The sequence below is a fragment of the Brassica rapa genome, chromosome A06 (assembly GCF_000309985.2).
Source record: "Brassica rapa cultivar Chiifu-401-42 chromosome A06, CAAS_Brap_v3.01, whole genome shotgun sequence".
Taxonomy (NCBI): Eukaryota; Viridiplantae; Streptophyta; class Magnoliopsida; order Brassicales; family Brassicaceae; genus Brassica; species Brassica rapa.
Window position 1 is genome coordinate 21,352,616 of NC_024800.2, and position 19,418 is coordinate 21,372,033.

Here is a 19,418-nt window from a genome sequence, read left to right on the forward strand (position 1 = left end):
GTTCTCGACAAGTCACCTCAAGCTCAACCAAACTCTTTAGAGATCATCCAACTGATGGATGATGATGCTAACGAGGATAATAACAACAACCGAGATGACCAGCATTGTGATCCAACGAAGGTGTTTATGTTCTATGAACTCCCTTCCCTAAAGGACAACACACAAGGACCATTCTCCATCACAGAGGAGCGAAAATGAATACTACTTCACAGAGATTCCAGATTTCAAAGTATCACTAACCAAAAACTTCTATCTTACTATATAATCAAAACCTAACTTGAAAAGCAGTTGGAGAAGTAAACAACATCAAGTAAAAGCAATTGGTCGCAGATAATAATAAAGATTCAAACTTTTTCTTTATTCAAAATATATATATATAAATCATCAATTCTATTTACAGATAATACGTAATAATAATATACAATGATCATTAATTAGTAGGGGATGTTAATTTTACAATTAAAGAATAGTAGTTATAATTTTGAAAGACAATGTCAGCACACTCACCAGTTCTCGAATTTATTAAAAAAAAAAAGAAAAAAAAAACTGATTGAGAGAGAGAGACAGATTTGATTGAAGAAGACGAGGACGAGAGGAAGGAAAGTTTCATTCTTTTCGCTCCAATCCCATATCGTGATTGCGAGATTCGTCCTCCTTATCATTTGCTCGCATTCATGCCATTTCTTCCAAATCTACACGCTTGAGATTCGAGGTTTCTGTTGTGGGTTTTTTTTCTTTCTCTTCGTGTGAGATTGGCTGATCATGTGAGTGAAGAGGAGAGAGAGAGGAAAGTAGAGTCCTTTGGTCTAGTTTGATTGGGGATTTAGTCAGGTGTTCGGGGGATGAGGATGGAGAACGGCCATGAGGATGGACTTACCCATACATTTTCCAAAGTGGGTTTTGAAGATTCGCCCGAAAACAACCTTAAACACGATAACTTGTTGCAGGTCATCAAAGCTGTTGAAGCTGCTGAAACCACCATCAAGCAGCAGGTCTTGTCTCTTTTGTCTTTGTCTCTGTTTTGGAATTGATTCGATTTGTGAACTCATTATTCACTCCATTCCTGGAATGGCTTATCTGATTTATTAGCGTTGGGTTAGAGAATTAGCTGTGGGAATGCCTATATGATGAATAAGCAATCTAGATTGTAGAATCCGTCTTTAGTCTCTTACTACACGTTGATGGTTGGATCCAGTGTTCAAGAAATTGCTAGGTGGTGGTTAACCATCTTATAGAGGACTTTTTTTTTTTGAACGCCTAAACAGATGCCGCCTATCCCAGTCTGGTTGATAAGTTTACTAAGGGATCATTTGCAACTAGCAGATGAGACAACCTATACGGATTGTTTTTTGTTTGTCATCTGAGTGTTTTGGTCATCTAAGATAGTGTTTTTGCTCTAAGCAGGTGGAGGAGAATAGCCGTTTAAAGGCTGAACTTGAGACAAGTATTCTGGAACTCGCTAAATATGTAAGTATATTGCATATGCATTCTTTTTCTGGTTAATGGACGAGTATTTGGTACAATCTTGAGGATCTTTTCACTTAATAGTGGTGATTTACATGCTAGTTTTGCTATCTTGCCTAGAAATCAGATCAATCCTTGCCCCAAACTTCTAATATCGGAGATCACTCAAATGCTACTACTGTGTCTCGCCTGGTTCACCAGCCAGTTGACTGGGAGCAGAATGTGATCAAAGCTTCAGATGCTGATTCATCACGCACGATGGTTATTCACCCCCATGCGAATGCTAATGGCGAAGAAGATATGGTTAATGGCATTGACAGAGGATATATAGGTGGTGCTGGTCCCTCTCAGTTTTATTCATCATCTCCTATGAGGTACTGAATTTCAAAAAACTACCACTCTTCCCTGTTTGCTCAGCCGAATTTATATGAACACAAAGTTTAATTCTCGAGATTCGCTTCCTGATAGGACGCAGTTGGAAGGAGCGCATGACACACTTATAAATTCATCTACTCATCGAGTAATGCCAGTTGGTGAAGTAAATGATTCGGGCAATGCTAGGAAGCAGGTCTCCATCACACTTACTACATCTTGGTTTTCTTCTTGCGAATGAATATTTATTTTTCTGACTTTGTTTTTATTCAGGACCTCATTCACAAGGTCCAGGAACAAGAGCAAGAAATTTTACAATTGAGGAGATATCTTACTGACTGTTCTGTTAAGGTGAGCCGTGCTAGACAATTGGCTCTTTAAGTTACTTGCTTTTGTAGTTCCTTGGGATTTATTTGTGGTTGAGTTGGGAGTATAATAGATGCTTATGGTTCCTCTCTAGTTTTTGCTAAATCATCTGACTAACATTTTAGGTATTTTGTTAGGAAGCTCAAATCCGCAATGAAAAATATGTTCTGGAAAAGCGAATTGCCTACATGCGTCTGGTTGGCCTTTCCTTCTTTTTCTATTTACTTATCTGTTTAATTCATCTCATACTAAATCTTTTTAGTTCTGGAAGTTGTTTGTGGCGCTCAAATATTTTTCTTTGCTTTTGTAAATCAGGCATTTGATCAACAGCAAGAAGATCTTGTTGACGCTGCATCAAAAGCTCTCTCTTACAGACAAGAGATCATTGAGGAAAATATACGCCTAACATATGCCTTACAGGTACTATCGTCTTTTATTGTATCTTTGGTAACCCTTTTTGGGTGGGCACCATGAAATATCTTCAGTTTCCATCAAGTTATTACTAGATTTCAAAGTTATTGAATTTGCAAAATAAGATTTGCATCTCAGTGTCATCAAATTTTTTGACTACTACATAGTGGTACTGGTGCATATAACTATACTAGATCTGGTTAGTTTAATTGAAGTAGAATATGCCTTTCTGTTTTTTTCCAGGCTACACAGCAAGAGAGATCTACATTTGTATCGTACTTGTTGCCTCTTCTATCAGAGTATTCTCTACAACCACAGGTTTCTGATGCACAGTCTATTGTTAGCAATGTGAAGGTCAGTTCCAACCTCTAAAATGCTGCTTCTTGCTATGTTTTATGGCTTTATCAGAACTGTCGGAATCTAGAACCAATTCACATCCGCTGATATTCATAGAACCAAAACAAAATGCAGAAAATATTTAGTATAAAACGGCCTCATGAGTAAACTATTGATGGCCTTTTGTTTCCTCTCAGCGGCTTATTTAGAAATAATGCATCGTTTTTAGTAATGCAAATGGCCAGTTGAGTGCATTTATTGGGTACCCTATCATTGATTAACGGAGCGGCTGACAAAGTTTTGAACTTAGTGGATAAAGAAGCATAAGCACTCGCTGTCTCGTAGAAATATGAGGAGTCTTGGATAGGCAGAGAACATGGATAGGAAGTCAATATTTTTGATAGTGATTCTTGCATTTTGTATCCTGCTAAAAGTACTGATTAGTGAATGACATTTATAGGTATGGTTATTTGTCTTCAGGTTCTGTTTAAGCATCTACAAGAGAAGCTCCTTCTTACTGAGTCAAAGTTAAAAGAGTCAGAATATCAATTAGCACCTTGGCAGTCAGATGTGAACCACTCAAATGATTCCCATTTGGCCCCATCTCGCGCAGCTGGTGTAGCGTTAACCCACTCAGTATGTTCATATTCCTCAGTGTTATATTATCATAAACTTGAATGAACTGAGTCTTAAATTACTTCTTTTGTTTCCACCAGACGAAGGATTCCCTATATTCCCATGACCAAGCAGCCACAGACTGGGGTTCAAAGCGCTGGCATCAAGATGAGCCAAGTAGCTCAACTATGGGGAGTTACCGTCTTGATGGTCCTAATAAGTTTTCATCTCCGGTGAACGGGTGAGTTTGTCACTGCAAAGATTCTTGTTCCAAACTGTATGCAAACTGCGAGAACCTATTCAATAGTTCATGAAGCCTTACATGTAGTTGGTAGAGCATTGAATATATGGATCACCTAGTTGGGTTCCTTCACTTGCAAATCGTCCAAATAACTACAAGCAAAACATTTAGCTTCTTTCCTCTTTCTTAGGGCCGGGCCTAATCCGGAGGGCTGACTTAGCTACCCGGGAGGGAGAAAAGGAGTTACTGCCACATGAATCGTTAGGAAGGAACAAGTCTGTGACATCTTGCCTCTTTGTTTGTTATAGACCCTTGAATCTTAAAATTGTCTTACACAAGTCATTTGACTCAGTTTTAGCGATGACTCTTGACTTTAATTGTTGGGTCTTGACGCATAAAACACGCTGACAAGTTATTTGATTTAACTTGACTATTGACGCTTGAGTCTTTCCTGTTGACCCTGAAATTTCCTTGTTATAGGCTAACTAACTATTCTTAATATCCCTCTTCCTGCACGTTGATTGTTCAAAGGATTTTTTTTCCTGTGCTTAGTTTTTCTAAATTCATGTCCCCTCTGTGCCATATGATGATCTCAGTTCTCAAAAGAATCAGATTAGTCATTGGCTATATAAGGTGCTGTTCTTTTCTCTGTATCGTTTTATGACTTGATCTGTCACTAGGTGCCATTGTATAGATCAATTAACTCTATCCTTTTTATTTTTTTGTTCTTACTTTTTATGGATACGGTTATGAGTATATGAACAACCTGTAGCTTCATGACGTTTCTTAGTGCTCTCCTGGTTGTATTCATTGCAGATGATGTTGAATAGTTAGTTGATAAATTGTGTTTCATGTGTACCAGTCAATCAGCTGCCTTTGAGATGCCTCGGCAAGCAGGTACTAGTGAAGATGAATCTAGTGGTTGGAAGCAAGTAGACGAAGCTCCAACTAAGCATGTCAAATTTCGTGAGCCTCCTAGCAAGATAGTTGTGGACGAGGCAGAGGGACAGTCAGATACTAAAAATCAACCATATGTCCCTGCGTTTGATGCTCCTAGCTCCTCAAACTCTCCTATTTTGTCCCCCGTTCGTGAAGAACCATCGTCCTCCCCTTCTGAGGGTAATGGTTTTATCATAATGGGATATTATTAATCCCATTACGACCTTTGACATGTCTCTTTATTTTGAACCACTGTCTACAGGTGGGGATGATGATATTGATGGCCCGTTACCAGCTATAGAGGATCTTCAAATTTCAGGAGAACCTTATCCTGGACATGAGCTTCAGGCTTGTGGTTACTCCGTTAATGGAACAACAAGCTGTAACTTTGAGGTACGTACTGTAAGAGCTGAAGGGAGTGCTTTCTTATTGTTGTTGATTTGCATCTAAGTCTATCTTTCTCTTCATCAATTTGCAGTGGGTATGTCATCTAGAAGATGGATCTGTTAATTACATTGATGGTATACATCTATCTTTTATTCTTGAAGTTTCCCTTTCTATTTTTTTTTTCTTTTAACTTGATATGGAAATACGAACTTTTCAAATGCAGGAGCAAAGCAGCCAAATTATCTTGTCACTGCTGATGATGTTGATTTATATCTTGCCATTGAAGTTCAGCCTTTGGATGACAGGAACCGCAAGGTTAATATCTTTGTATATGAATAGGATTATTTTTGGGGGTAACTGTTTTCTGTGAAAGCATTGTGATATTTTTAGAATCTTGATATAGACTTTCTGATTTCAGGGGGAGCTTGTCAAGGTCTTTGCCAATGAAAATCGGAAGATAACTTGCCGTAAGTGTATCTTAACTGTGAAGCATTCTTGGAGAACCGAATGATAATTTTTTGGCATATAAATATAGGTAGCAATAATCTTCTTTTATTTTCACAGATCCAGAGATGCAGAGCCAAATAGAGAAGAATCTTCATAGTGGTCATGCTTCATACAAAGTTTCTGTTTCGGTATAACATTTTCCTTTTTGAACTTCTATGTTTGGGCTATGTATTCTTTGGCTTTTCTTGGATTAACACATCAGATGCATGTGAATTTGAACAGACTGGTTTCCTAGATATATGGGAAGAAGCTACGTTGTCTATAAAGAGAGAAGGTTACAGTATCAAGTGTATTAATAACGATATCATAGCTGCTGAAAAGTTCTCATCTTCTAATGCTGTAAGACTTATGCCTTCTCTGTTTCGGTCCTTTCTTATCATAAAATAAGTGCAGTTATGTTAAATGACTTTTTCTTTGGTTTGTTTAACATAAATGGGGAACGCACTGAGCTTTGAACTAATAAGTAAAATCCTTCTTCTGATATCTATCTAGGTAACAATTCCGTTTGGGCAGCCTGAAGAATTTGTTATAGTTGCTTCTGATGGTAGTGAATATTCCTTGCGAGTAGACAATGGATCAGCAGACCTTAGCTGGTAAGTAGAACTTAACCTTCTTACAAAGAGAAAGTATGAGCCTGAGAAATGGTTGGTCCATTGGGTTGTGAGCTTATATAAACTTGATCCGGATCAATCAGCATATGCTTGGTCATATGATTCATTGGGATAAATTAATCTATGAATCTCAGTAGTATTTGACAAACAAGTAATAGGGAAAGAGAATCACACTGTGGTCGGGTCTTGTGTGTTCCTATTGTTCATTCCATGTCTGTTTCATATCCCATTAGAAGCTATTGATATTCTTATTTATTTGGCAGTTCAAGAGATACAATAGTACTCACCCTGAGATTATTTAACATGAGGGTAAATTCATTCTCTCTTTCACTACATTGCAAAAATGCAGCTGACATAGTTGTGCAGATACAAGCAAAGATCAATTATATTCTGACTTGCTAATTTTGCAGTCTCTACAGCGAAAGAAGGGAAAGAGGAGAGGATTTTTGTTTCACAAATGAGATTTTTTTTCGTATATAATTTATTATTTTGAGCTCTGGCTTATAACAGCTTACATAAACAATTCATTCATGAGAGAAAAAAAAAACAATCTTTGTCCCTTGTTTATAACATTACATTTGATCATTCCAACTATCACTGCCCTGCAGTCACATTACATTATATTTTTCCACCTGATTGATCACACTAAACAATTAGCCACAGCGGCTTCGTTACAAAGATGAATAATAAGTTATTAAGGTGATATGATACAACAACAATGAAAGTTACATATAAGTAACATATATTCAGCTGTGTCTGAATTTAGGCCGCACTGTGATAACACCTGGTCTTGTCTCATCAAACCAGTACCTGATAAAGCAACATTCTATTACTCAGCTAGTTGTTTATACTAACTCATAAATAAAGAAAAAGAGAGTTTTTTCTTTTTCACCTGTTATCTTCTAAGAATGTCTTCACAGCTTGAGGAAGTGAAGCATGTCCGCGACTGTGTTTTCCAATACCTACAAAGGACGCAAGAACTTCGCTGTCACAGACAAAAAAAATTCGAAATACCAGTTAACTTTGATACTTCATCAATCGAAAATCGACATACCTGTTACAACCTGCAATGAGTTCCTTAGTTCTCTGGAAGAAGCTCTATGACGCTGCAGGCCTTCCACATCTAATCTAGCACAAGGCTCTTGTGACGGAGATCGCAGAGCTGCATTCTTTGACCTACCTCTATTTGGTGATACTGAACGGTTCACTGTGAACTGACCTTCGATTTTTTGCAAACGTTCTTGCAACACTTGAACAGCTTCTGCTGCGTGGAGACCATGCAGGTCCAACTTCCATATGTCGTTATTCCTGTTTGTTATACCTAAGATCTTATTGGCTGCCTCAGCATTTAGCTTCTGAGCTGTTGACCAATCCTCTCTTGCTTTCTCTGAATGATGCTTAGCAGAAGCATGATCATTTCTCATAAAAGCATTTTGGGCAACTCTGGAATGGTTTGAGGCGGATCTGTTTAAAAATAAAAGGAATAGCTTTTCAAATAGCTGCCCAAACTGCTTTTATGTTTGAAAACAAAATTCAAAACATGAACTCTGGACTTGGTAGACAAAAGCAATCAAGTGGTAGATTAACTATCAGCATAAAGAGGAGTAGAGAAGCCTTTGTATACCTCATCATTTTCAGTGCATCCTTTCGATGAGTCAAGTAGAGGTCATCTTCTTCCCATTCAGGTGCTATAGGGATGGACTGAAGCCGCTGAATGATACTACCTAGATCAGAAACATCATCAGGTGTTTTTTCACTGTCATATGCATTCACCAGAAACGAGCTTCCACCATTCTCTTGCAGATCATACTTGTGACCATTCTCATAATATGTAGACCTTGCAGACATATTCACCGAACTTGTAACAGTTCTCCCGGATACTCTATGTTCGGATTGTCTATTAGTTGGAACATCATTGTTACCTTTGTCTGCTGAATCACCAGTAGAAAGCATTCCTTGCAAAAAGTCAAAGGCCATCTCAAAATTATCTTCAGTGGATAACAGTATATCCCTTATCAAGTTATCATCTGCCCAGCTGTTCATATCCTTCAGCTTCCTAAAGGCCGAATCATGACTGTTCACCGGTGGAATCAAACTGCTTGGTTTGCTTCGGCAACCTCCACCGCTTTCTTGGCTTCTGCAATCCTTATTATTCTCTGTCAATGCTGGAAACTTCGAAGGAGGTAAGAGCAATGAAGAGAAGGACTTTTCAGAAGGCTCATGCTTTCTTCTGATCAGCTTCCCTCTGACATCTAAGGGTGGTGGATTGACACTAGTTGAAACAGGCGGGAAAGGATCATCCTCAATGGCGCTTTCAAGACCTTGTTTCTGTCTCTGCTTGAGATCAAAGGCAGTCCAACCAGATGATTTACCTTTCATCCATGACATCTTTCTATTGTATTATTATTATCTCCCACAGCAACTGATCATCTCCCTCTTTCCATTACATTGATTACTTCAAAAGTTTTTCACTTCGATGTCAAATAAACTGCAAAAAAAGAAAAAAAAAACTCAAAACCAGTTTTGAAAAAGGGTTTTGAAAAAGGTACTATCCAGAAAAGAAAGTTTCAGGTGTTGCAAAAAGTCAAATCCTTTAAAAGCTCAAACAACACAGTGACAATGAAAAGGCAATTATTATTGACTGCAGCGCAAGTAACAATACATAAGCTAAGACCTGCAACGGAGAAAACAAACGAAAACCTAAACCTTTGACGGCGCGTTTAGATGCTAAAGCAAGCGGACGAAGAGGGTGGGGACTAACCTACGGCCAACGAAATCGAGAGCAGTCACGGTTCGAATGTGATCGGAGAGATAGAGACGGAGGAGAAGGAAAGCAATAGGTGAATTTTGTCGGCGAGGAGAGAGAAAGGCTGCAAGTTTTGCATTTAATTACGAAACTGACCTTTGTCGTTGGGGATCTTCTTTTATTATTTCCACCTCGATGATTGGTCGGCACCCCTAATTATTAGACTTGTATCTATTGGCCATGGATTCATTCATCCGAAAGACTACAAAACGGGCTTTTAGTGGGCCTCTACCGCCCATAGTACAAGTCCGAACTCATACCGCACACACCTTACCGGAACTTTTATAATTGCAAAACACCTCGAAGTGGCAAGTTGATCATCTTTACTCTTCATTGCTTTGGATATTATTAGTGCTCAACAAATGATTTTTGGTATTTTTTATGTTATTTTTAGTAGTTTTTAACTTGATTTTCATATGGATAATTGAATGTTTTATGTATGTTAATTCATTTTTCATGTGAATTAGAAGTAAGTAATAGAGATATCATCCACTGACATGATTGGGTGTACCAGGTATCTGATGGACTAGTAATAGTTTCACATCTAACTGTGACTATTTTAGCCTACGAATAAAAATGTTTTTTTTTTGGTTAAATATGAGGAGTTTGAACATTTGATCATAATCTCTCTTATGGCCTGGAGCCAGTTGACACCATTTATAACATAAAACACTCATGCCACCGAGTTTTGAATCAGGAGTACAACAACACCAAAGATTGCGGTTGACTAAAATGTTTTGGAACATCGTATATATTGTATAAAACTATAAATTAAAATTATCAGAAAGAAAACAAACCAAAGAACTTAGTATAAACTAGAGAAACCATTGCTTTGTATACATCTCATGATTCCTAGAATTAGGGAAACAGGTATTTACGCTGTTAAAAGGTATACAACTGATGTTATCATAATATCCTAACAACTCCAACAACATTTTCATACAATTTAAAGTCCTCACAGAGCCTACGTAAGATATTGGTACTGATATCTAAAAGAGTCCAGACCAAGAATTCATAAAAGATACCTAAAAGAAACCCATATCTTCTATTACATCCAACCTTTGTCTGTTTGTCATAATGGATAAATGAGTCGTGATATAAAATATAATAAAACACGTGAATATGTTTTGTTTATATTATGGTATTCTCTATTTATTTTCGACTTTTGGAAGTAATTGACAGAATCTCCAAGCTGATAGACAGTTCACCTAATTCAGTCGAATGGTATGGGTTTAGCATAAAAGTCGTCTCACACCCATTTCTCTTCCAAACCTACTACGGATGGAGTATGGTCGACAAATTGACCGACAATCCAATGAATCACTTAACCATTTCTTCTGACCTAAGAGTTCATTTTATAAACAATGAATTAACAAAGATGGTGAGAGAAACACATGAGCTAGTTTGTTTTCAGCGGTCAATAATGCTGATTAACATTTTTAAATCATTGATTATTTTACTACAGTTTTATAAGATATCGTGTTCAGTCATTGTCCTAACTCCTAATATGAACAAAAGAAAGTATTAAGGCCTCGACTGAATCAACACACCAGTTCTTTATGTTTTACATTTATGGTGGCCGCAACTGTAATGTAATTTTCACTTTACATGTAAAAATCAAGAAAACAGAATGGTGAGAACTACACATTTGACATAGAATGGTGAGAAATACACATTTGACAAATGGGACATCTCACTATGTAAATGCATCTTTACTCAACACTAGGGAAAAATGTAAATCGATGGAAACAACATACGTAGATTACAGAGCTGAATAAGCGTGGTAGTTGGATAGAGTAAATAGGCATTCGGATCGGCATTAATCTCTTCTGTAGAAATGAATGTGTGCTTCACTTTCGACCGAACTACTCAACAACTTATCTTTCCTAGGAAATAAGAAACGTAAATTATATGGAAAGAAATATTTTCTATTTGGCACTTACAATTTAATGATTAATATAGATTCATATTTGTCAAAAAATATAAAAAAACTCAAGAAGTGTTGTATTTTGTATCTGTCACATTTAAATTCCACGCTTTAAGCTCTAAACATATAATATGAAGTTGTGAACACGGGGTATTTTAAATTCTACGTTTAGTTGCTTTCTAGATTATCATTTGGCTCGGGGTAGTATTGTTTCTTGGCTCCGGAAAGAATCTTTACTTTGGTATAATAATTCACGTTTAAATTTCAATATTAATCCAACAAATGACAAAAAAAAAAAGAAAAAAATTGTGAACACGGGATTATAATGGAAATACACTAATCTCTCTCTTTTTTTTTTAATTTTTTTAACAACGAAAATAGACTAATCTCACACTCCGTTTTTATGACACCAACGTAGATTTAAAAGCACACATTAATACTAACAGATTATTAATCCAGTTAACATAATAATATTTCATTTAAGGATTTAGGACAACATGTAGTACAGTAGTACTAAGCAGAGTTTGAAACCACGCGGTCCTCAACAAAATCCTTAATCTGCTGGATTAACTGGCCAGCCTCCGGCAACTCAGGAAAGATATAAAACGCATGGAACATGTTTGGATACTCGACTAGCTTTGCTCTCTTCCCGGATAACTTTAACCACTCGTAGTAACTTCTCTGCCAATCCTTTAACGGGTCGAACCCGGCCACCACCACCATCGTATCCGGATAATCCAGACCCGATATGTCCACAACGCTCGGTTTCGCCGCCTCGTGATCCCGGTTCGCTCCCTCCGGCAGCATCGCCCTCCAGCACCAGTCAGTCCTCTCCGGCGAAACCAGAGGCATTCCGACGAGGCTCCTCTCCGCCTCCGTCCTCTCTTCTCCGCCGAAGAAAGGCTGGATCGAGATCATTCCGACGAGCTTCACGGCGGCGAAACAGCGCTCGCGGCAGACTCGTATCGCCACGTTGTGCGCGATGTTCCCGCCGGCGCTGTCTCCGGCGAAGAAGCACCTCGAGAGATCGGCGTTCGCCGGGAGAACCTTACCGCGGTTCTCCTCGAGGAACTTCACGACGTCGAAACCGTCGTCGTACTGAGCAGGGTAACGGTGCTCCGGAGCGAGACGGTAGTTAACGGAGACGACGTAAGCAGGTATCTTCCTAGCGAAACGCCGGCACACGCTGTCGTAAGCATAAGCGTTGGGGCTGAGGAAAGCGAAGCCTCCGCCGTGGAAGAAAATCACAAGGGGGATACGGTCGCCGGAGACGTGCGGGGTGAAGAGACGGAACCAGAGGTCGCGAGACGGGTCCACGACGAAGTCGGAGGTCGAGACGGAGTTTACAGGCTTGGGGTTGGGAGGCGCGCGAAAATCGACGAGGCGGAGTAAACGGCGGTTGATGGAGCCGTCGGGGCGTTGAGCGTTATCGGTGAAGGTGTTGAGAACGGCGACAGCGATTCTTGTTTTGAATGGAATCGTTAGCTTCTTGTTCTGGTGCTTATTATTATCTGTCGCCATTTTTTTCTTTTCAATGGATAGTAGGTTTAGTGATTCGACCTTGTACTTGGACTACTCTTGTATATATGCTACCAAATAGATATTGCCAGCTGTGAATTTACGTTTTTTTATCGACATATAAAGGAGATGGTTACAAGTTACAACCAATGCAAATTATGGTTACGTGTGAAAGATATCATAAGAAAAGATAGAAATTTTTTTTGAAATAAGTTAATGGTAATTGGTAAATGGCTTAAGTAAACACTGTTTTCTTGTAGAGTGTTGTTGCAGTCATCCCCACATCAATATGGCCAGCGTAATGGAGTCTCAGGGAGCATTGAATTATGACATAGTCAATGTACTTCTTGCAGGAGACACGCAATTTTCTGTCAGAAGCTGCATCAACTAATTCAATTCCGTTGAATTCTATGTCAAAATCAATACTAGTAGTCGTGAAAAAAAGATAAAAGCAAAGGAACATTTATAGTATTGTATACCAGGCATAATAAAGGCACAACTAATCGAAGTTTCAACTCAATGAACAAATATACCGTAATTACATAGACCATCGAAAGAACAAAGCCAACTCTTTAGAATTCATGCAACAAAACAATCCAATCTAGCACCTCCTACTCGTAATCCGTTTGTTGTTATTCAAAGAGATGAAAAGTTTCTGGAAACTAGTGATCTTCTATCACTCCATCCCTGCAGTGCGGAGAACCTCGGTTGTGCTACAGAAGGCTCCGAAAAAAAGTCGAGAGCACTCATCTTAGGGAAACAAAGGCAAATCATGGAAACAAATTTCTTGATCAGCATCTGGCATTTTACCTTTAAATTTTTTGGTGAAATCAACATATATAGTTCGTCTAATCGTCTGCTATACATTTATAAACCTGTGTTGTTACATTTTAAAGGTCTGGATGTATAGAAAGATGTATTGATACAATAACTTGATAAACCACATATATTGATATATAACCTTGAAAAAGGATTTGGTAGTAGCTTAGAGAAGATTATTACTTGCCAAGTATTTTGTGTTTTTGTTTGCAGCTGGCAATAAGGACACACCAATGGATCGTGTTTGGAAGGTGACTCTCTTTTAACACACACCACCACTAGTATTAGACTAGTCTTGCAACGCCATTTTTTCTGAGCCTCGTACAAAACTAACTGAATTGCAAAGGAAGGGTTATCATTCAAACAAAGAACTGAGTACCAGCATTGCTAGAGAGTAGAGAGGCTTCGAGTCTAAAGTATTTTTTAAAAATCTTGTAACCATATAACATTAATTTTTCGGTGAGTTTATCTGTAAACTAACCGGACCATGAATACTTGCCCTGAGCGTGACGCTTGGTACGAGCATCGTACCGTAAGTGCTTCAGTAATGGTGGCGTCTAAGAGCATTTCAAATGTTAAAAATGGAGTAACCCCATAATGGAATTAATTTTTACTCAACTCTATTTTGGAGTAAAAAAAATAATGAACGAATATTACTATATTTATGAAGTAAATTTTTTTTTTTTTCGATTATAGAGTGAAGATGAAATAAGAAAGAATAAATCTCTATATTCCATTCTGAAGTTAAAAAATATAACAAAAATTAGAGATTGTTTTTATCCCATTAGAGCATTTCTAACCTAATTTTATTTCTTATTTTAAAATAGAGTTTAGAATCAAATAATCTCTCAAATGAAATTCAAAATTCGATAATCTTCTGTTAATTTTTGGATGAGTGCATCTGAAAATATAAAGTTCTACACATTTCTGTGTAACCTATACTAATATAATTAAATTTGTATATAGAGTTGTGATAAATCCACAAACTTAAAAAAAAAACATTTTGTAACAATAGCTAAAAGACTTCTTATTTGGGCGATGTTATGTCTAAGAGAGTTTCATTGCACCACAATTCTCATGGAGACGGACCGAATTTGTGGAAATGTTAGATAGCTCTGCTGACTGGCCGGTCTTTGCTTCTGAGCTAATGTCTTCTCGTTTTTTCAAAGACGGTTTTTTAGAGTTTAGCTTAACCCGCATACTCAAGATTAGGAACTTGCGTGTAGAGTTTTTCGCTAAGAAGACAAGAATTATCGATTTTTTTTTCATATAGATCAAAACTCAGACTACCACTTGATCTTAGAAAAATAGAGCCACCAAAGAAAAAGAAAAAAAATCTAAGCGCGCGGTCATCTTAACGTTTCATGACGTCACTCATCAGTGGATTTTAGGGTTTTAGCTTTATACACTCGCAATCAAAATATTCCCGACTTTTCCCAATCACCGTCGCTAACGCCGCCGGCTTCACTCAAACCTTCAACGCCGCTGACTACTCTTCCTCACAGGCAAGCTCCTTCGAATTTCAACTTAGTCCAAACTTGATTTCGCATCTCTCCAGCGATTTCGTTAATATCTTGTCCCTTTTTGAATATTGTGATTGATCCCCCCCGAAGTAGATCTTTGTTGCATCTAAACCCCCTAAGTTTTCAATATTTTGATTTGGGTTCGTGATGATTTCCATTTCGAGATGAGTTGTGTAATAGAAATGTGAAAGCAACATTCTTTTTCTTTTTGTGTGATGGTAAGGATTAGGAGCAATGGGATGGAAAGCTGCTGAGAAGCTCATCAGACACTGGAAGATACTTCGTGGGGATAATGTGAGTAGGACACTCTGTTTCGCTTCTGGTGCTTTGTTTAGTTTGGTTTTGTCTGATGTGGTCTTTTGATCTTCTTATTTTAGGTAATGATTATCCGCGGGAAAGATAAGGGTGAGACTGGAACCATCAAGCGCGTCATCAGATCCCAGAATCGTGTCATTGTTGAAGGAAAGAATCTGGTGAGTTTGAATCATCGTGTGTTCTGTATGTATATTATATACTATTGTTTGCTCAGTTCCTTGATTGCGTTTCTTTAGTATGAACTAGTACTGAATGAATCAGGCTCATATCACTAGCTTAACACGAATCATGGAGTTACTTATCAGTCTCATCATTTGATTCTTATCTTTAACTTTAAGCATCCATTGGTTGCTTATAAAAAAATCACAAAGCGGGTCTACTTCTATGCATTTAGCTACGTGTCCTTGGATGCTCACTGAGACCATGTTTTCCGTTGTATTATTATTTTTTCTGATGTTTTTTCTTTTTGTATTCACAGATCAAGAAGCATATAAAGGGAGGCCCTGATCATGAAGGTGGGATTTTCACGGTGGAGGCTCCTCTTCACGCCTCAAATGTCCAAGTTGTTGATCCAGTCACCGGGTACGTATGACATTTACTCTTTTGCTCAAAGAGAGAGACTTTTTATATGTCTATTTTCTTTTTCTACCTCAGGAGGCCTTGTAAGGTTGGTGTAAAGTATCTAGAGGATGGTACAAAAGTAAGAGTGGCCAGAGGCACAGGCACATCTGGTTCCATTATTCCTCGCCCAGAGATACTAAAGATAAGGACAACGCCAAGACCCACTACCGGTACGTAGCAGCTCAACTTTTTCTAAACATGACATTTTACATGTATAGTTTTAGTGGATTCAACATAGTTCATTTGCTATGACCTGGTGTTACATATTCAAATAACATCTCACTATGCGCATACAGCTCTCTATAGGATTTGGTAATAGCTTGCTTTTCTTACAGAGGATCTTTCATTTCTTGTTTTTGTTTGCAGCTGGCCCCAAAGACACACCAATGGAGTTTGTTTGGGAGCAGACATATGACGCTAAAACAGGAAAGGGCATGCCTGATCTTTGAGTTAAACCTTCTTTACAGTTTGGTTCCTGAAAATGTTGCTGCTCCCAAAAGATTCTTCTGCTTCCCATCCATTACAGTTTTTGTTTAGGGTCAAAGATCTGTGAAATGAGATGCTGTTGAACAAGCTTTGATTCTTATTTCGTTACTCTTTGTGAAAGTTTCAATGTGCTAAATAAAAGATTCGCAGTACACAAATTTTCATCACTGCATACCTGTATTAAGAACTACACAAAAATAAAAGCTAATAAGCCTACACTGTTCTTATGGTTTGTTTAGTCGTCTCTAAAAAATCGTTAAATCAGAATGAGGACATTCACTTGTGGAAAGCAGGGGATAATAACTACAGAGCAGAGTTTCGATCCAAAGCGACATGGAATCTCATTCGTGTTAGAGCAAGTAAAGGTTGATTGGTACAAAGGTATTTGGTTTCCTTACAATACACCTCGATACTTCTTTATGACTTGGATTGCGGTTCAGAACAGATTCCCCACGGGAGAGAGGATATTGAACTGGAATACAGACGCGTCGACAGCCTGCAGTCTCTGTCCCGAGCCGCTAGAAACTCGTAACCATTTGTTTTTTTAATGCAAATTCTCAGAAGAAGTTTGGAAAAATCTCACTGCTAAGCTACTGTTCTCTGCGCTATACAACTGACTGGGATGAGGTTGTTCGACTTCTAACAGACCAGACGTGGAACTCAACCCGCTTGTTTCTACTCAGGTATGTGTTCAAGGCGATACTATCGGCTCTATGGACAGAGTGAAATGGGAGAAGACATGGTGAAAGATCCAACACCCCTGCCACCCTCATCAAAAACGTGGACAAAGCAGTAAAAAACCGCATCTCCAGCTTGCGTGTCATGGAAGTCAGCAAGTATACCAAAGCCATGGAAACATGGTTTTCGGTTAGATAAAAGATTTGTCTACCATTTTTCTTTTAAGAAAACTCTAAACCATCAACCTCGTGATGCATCTATTGTAAAAACGTTTTTTTTTTGAATAAATTTAACATTAATTCAAAAAAAAAAAATCGTTAAATACTAACCATAATTACAACAACCCTGTGAAGGCGATGAAATTGATCATTGCAACCTTATATTTAGCCCAATTTTAGAGGAAAAAGACAATTTGTTTTCTCTGGGTCTATAATGAATGAGAAGGAAATATTCGAGGACTGATTTGTAAATAAATAGATCAGTCTTGTCTTGTTAATAAAGAAAAGACTCTCGAGGAGGTTTTATAAGATCCAACAAAGCAGCTCAGAGAGGAAGAAGACGACTGATTTTAGCTGAGATTATGGAGAGATTACAACGAATCTTCGGCGCCGGTGGCGGTTTGGGTCACGCATCGCCTGATTCTCCGACTCTCGATACGTCGGAGCAAGTTTACATATCCTCTCTCGCCCTCCTCAAGATGCTCAAGCACGGTACAATCATCCATCCTCATCTCCAATTTTACTTTCCTCGCTCTTAGGGTTTCCATCGAGAGAACTCTAGAGTTTAATAAGATCGTCGATCTGTTTGCTATCTCTCCTTTATTGAGTTAATGCCATGTGAATTGAGTTAGAGATTTGAAGAAGATTATTGGAAAATTTTGATTTTGAATTTGTGTGGCTACAGGAAGAGCTGGAGTTCCTATGGAAGTGATGGGATTGATGCTTGGAGAGTTCGTGGATGAGTACACTGTTAGGGTTGTGGATGTTTTTGCGATGCCTCAGAGTGGTACTGGTGTTAGCGTTGAAGCTGTTGATCATGTTTTCCAGACTAATATGCTCGACATGCTTAAACAAACTGGGAGGTGAGCTCTTATTCTTCTCTACACCCATGTAAAGTTTGCACTTTTACAGAATCTATGTACACTTGGTGAGTCTTATTTTGAGTTTATGTACTGTGTTTCAGACCTGAAATGGTGGTTGGTTGGTATCATTCACATCCTGGGTTTGGATGCTGGCTTTCTGGTGTTGATATTAATACTCAGCAGGTATGTATTGTTTTTGCTTAGTTCATAGTTGGTCAAATGCAATATGTTTATGTGAAAATGCACTGCCTCTACGCTATAGAATGTTTCCCCTTGTGTCCTATACCTTTTTTCCATTGTAGGGTTTGTATATTAGATTTAGGTATCTTTATATAGTTTGGGTTGGATTGTGTGTGCTCATTGTTGAACATCTTGTGTGCTTTTTGTTAGAGTTTTGAAGCTTTGAACCAGCGAGCTGTGGCAGTGGTGGTTGATCCCATTCAAAGTGTGAAGGGGAAAGTTGTGATTGATGCGTTCCGCTCCATAAACCCGCAGACCATTATGCTTGGGCAAGAGCCTCGTCAAACAACGTCTAACCTTGGGCATCTGAACAAACCATCGATCCAGGTGATGGTTCACAATAGCGAAACGTGTTTTTTTTCTTCTTTCCAAAGATGGATCAAAGTAAAAGGATGACTCTGATACGTACGTACTTTTGGATACACTGTTATGCAGGCTTTGATTCATGGATTGAACAGACACTACTACTCAATAGCCATCAACTATAGGAAGAACGAGCTCGAGGAGAAGATGTTGCTAAACCTCCACAAGAAGAAATGGACAGATGGTCTGACGCTAAGACGCTTTGACACCCACTCCAAGACAAACGAACAGACTGTGCAAGTAATAGAAAAATGGGGGTGTTTTGCAATCTTTTCATTTGTTCAAACATGTCACATCTCATCTTCATTGTCTCTCTCTCTTGTGTTTAACAGGAAATGTTGAGCTTGGCTGCTAAATATAACAAGGCGGTACAAGAGGAAGACGAGTTGTCACCGGAGAAACTGGCGATCGTGAATGTGGGAAGGCAAGACGCAAAGAAGCATCTGGAAGAACACGTTTCGAACTTGATGTCATCCAACATTGTTCAGACACTAGGAACCATGCTTGACACTGTTGTCTTCTAGAGAACTTCTTCACTTTACCAGCCAGGAGTACTCTGCTTCAGCCAGTTTGGCTGGAAAGTTGAGCTTCGTTCTTCTGCATCTCTTTTATTTTCTGTTGAATCAACTCTTTTATGTATTTTGTATGTGACTTCGTTCTTTTCATTAAGGCTATGGATTGATTTCCATTCTTGCAGTTATTCAAAAAAATTTCTCATTATTAGAATTTAAAAGCTGCAACTTTCGAGTGTGTGCACTTGAGCTGCAGTTACTCGTAACTGAGGTGGTTAAT

The 19,418-nt window shown here is 38.4% G+C and overlaps 5 protein-coding genes across 8 annotated transcripts; 3 read left to right on the plus strand and 2 right to left on the minus strand.

Moving 5' to 3' along the window:
- Window positions 1-520: 520 nt before the first annotated feature.
- LOC103874223 lies at window positions 521-6,870 on the plus strand. 2 transcript variants are annotated; one of them, XM_009152633.3, is made up of 20 exons: window positions 521-992; window positions 1,405-1,467; window positions 1,585-1,838; window positions 1,933-2,032; window positions 2,110-2,187; window positions 2,340-2,399; window positions 2,518-2,622; window positions 2,857-2,967; window positions 3,430-3,585; window positions 3,666-3,805; window positions 4,668-4,924; window positions 5,007-5,137; window positions 5,223-5,265; window positions 5,355-5,446; window positions 5,550-5,598; window positions 5,696-5,766; window positions 5,861-5,977; window positions 6,131-6,231; window positions 6,513-6,558; window positions 6,660-6,870. In XM_009152633.3, the coding sequence occupies exons 1-20, from the start codon at window positions 843-845 to the stop codon at window positions 6,708-6,710; spliced, it is 2,175 nt and encodes a 724-aa protein (XP_009150881.1). In that variant the 5' UTR covers window positions 521-842; the 3' UTR covers window positions 6,711-6,870. The 2 variants fall into 2 exon arrangements, with proteins under 2 accessions (XP_009150881.1, XP_033129503.1); XM_033273612.1 differs by having other exon boundaries at window positions 1,592-1,838.
- Window positions 6,754-9,337, minus strand: LOC103874221. Of its 2 annotated transcripts, none has more exons than XM_009152632.3 (5): window positions 8,956-9,337; window positions 7,874-8,737; window positions 7,304-7,713; window positions 7,142-7,211; window positions 6,754-7,059 (listed from the first exon to the last, which is right to left on the minus strand). In XM_009152632.3, exons 2-5 carry the CDS (start codon window positions 8,635-8,637, stop codon window positions 6,996-6,998), a joined length of 1,308 nt encoding a protein of 435 aa, XP_009150880.1. In that variant the 5' UTR covers window positions 8,638-8,737; window positions 8,956-9,337; the 3' UTR covers window positions 6,754-6,995. The 2 variants fall into 2 exon arrangements, with proteins under 2 accessions (XP_009150880.1, XP_009150879.1); XM_009152631.3 differs by having other exon boundaries at window positions 9,011-9,326.
- Window positions 9,338-11,302: 1,965 nt separating this feature from the next.
- LOC103874224 (probable carboxylesterase 18) lies at window positions 11,303-14,400 on the minus strand. The gene has a single exon (XM_009152634.3). The coding sequence runs from the start codon at window positions 12,501-12,503 to the stop codon at window positions 11,496-11,498; it is 1,008 nt and encodes a 335-aa protein (XP_009150882.1). The 5' UTR covers window positions 12,504-14,400; the 3' UTR covers window positions 11,303-11,495.
- Window positions 14,401-14,654: 254 nt separating this feature from the next.
- LOC103874225 (50S ribosomal protein L24) lies at window positions 14,655-16,484 on the plus strand. The gene is made up of 6 exons (XM_033273664.1): window positions 14,655-14,824; window positions 15,065-15,136; window positions 15,220-15,315; window positions 15,636-15,739; window positions 15,812-15,948; window positions 16,145-16,484. The coding sequence occupies exons 2-6, from the start codon at window positions 15,077-15,079 to the stop codon at window positions 16,225-16,227; spliced, it is 480 nt and encodes a 159-aa protein (XP_033129555.1). The 5' UTR covers window positions 14,655-14,824; window positions 15,065-15,076; the 3' UTR covers window positions 16,228-16,484.
- Window positions 16,485-17,394: 910 nt separating this feature from the next.
- Window positions 17,395-19,346, plus strand: LOC103874226 (26S proteasome non-ATPase regulatory subunit 14 homolog). Of its 2 annotated transcripts, XM_033273639.1 has the most exons (7): window positions 17,395-17,652; window positions 17,846-18,023; window positions 18,125-18,206; window positions 18,414-18,590; window positions 18,699-18,866; window positions 18,959-19,170; window positions 19,209-19,314. In XM_033273639.1, the coding sequence occupies exons 1-6, from the start codon at window positions 17,523-17,525 to the stop codon at window positions 19,148-19,150; spliced, it is 927 nt and encodes a 308-aa protein (XP_033129530.1). In that variant the 5' UTR covers window positions 17,395-17,522; the 3' UTR covers window positions 19,151-19,170; window positions 19,209-19,314. The 2 variants fall into 2 exon arrangements, with proteins under 2 accessions (XP_033129530.1, XP_009150886.1); XM_009152638.3 differs by having other exon boundaries at window positions 18,959-19,346.
- The last annotated feature ends 72 nt before the right edge of the window (window positions 19,347-19,418 follow it).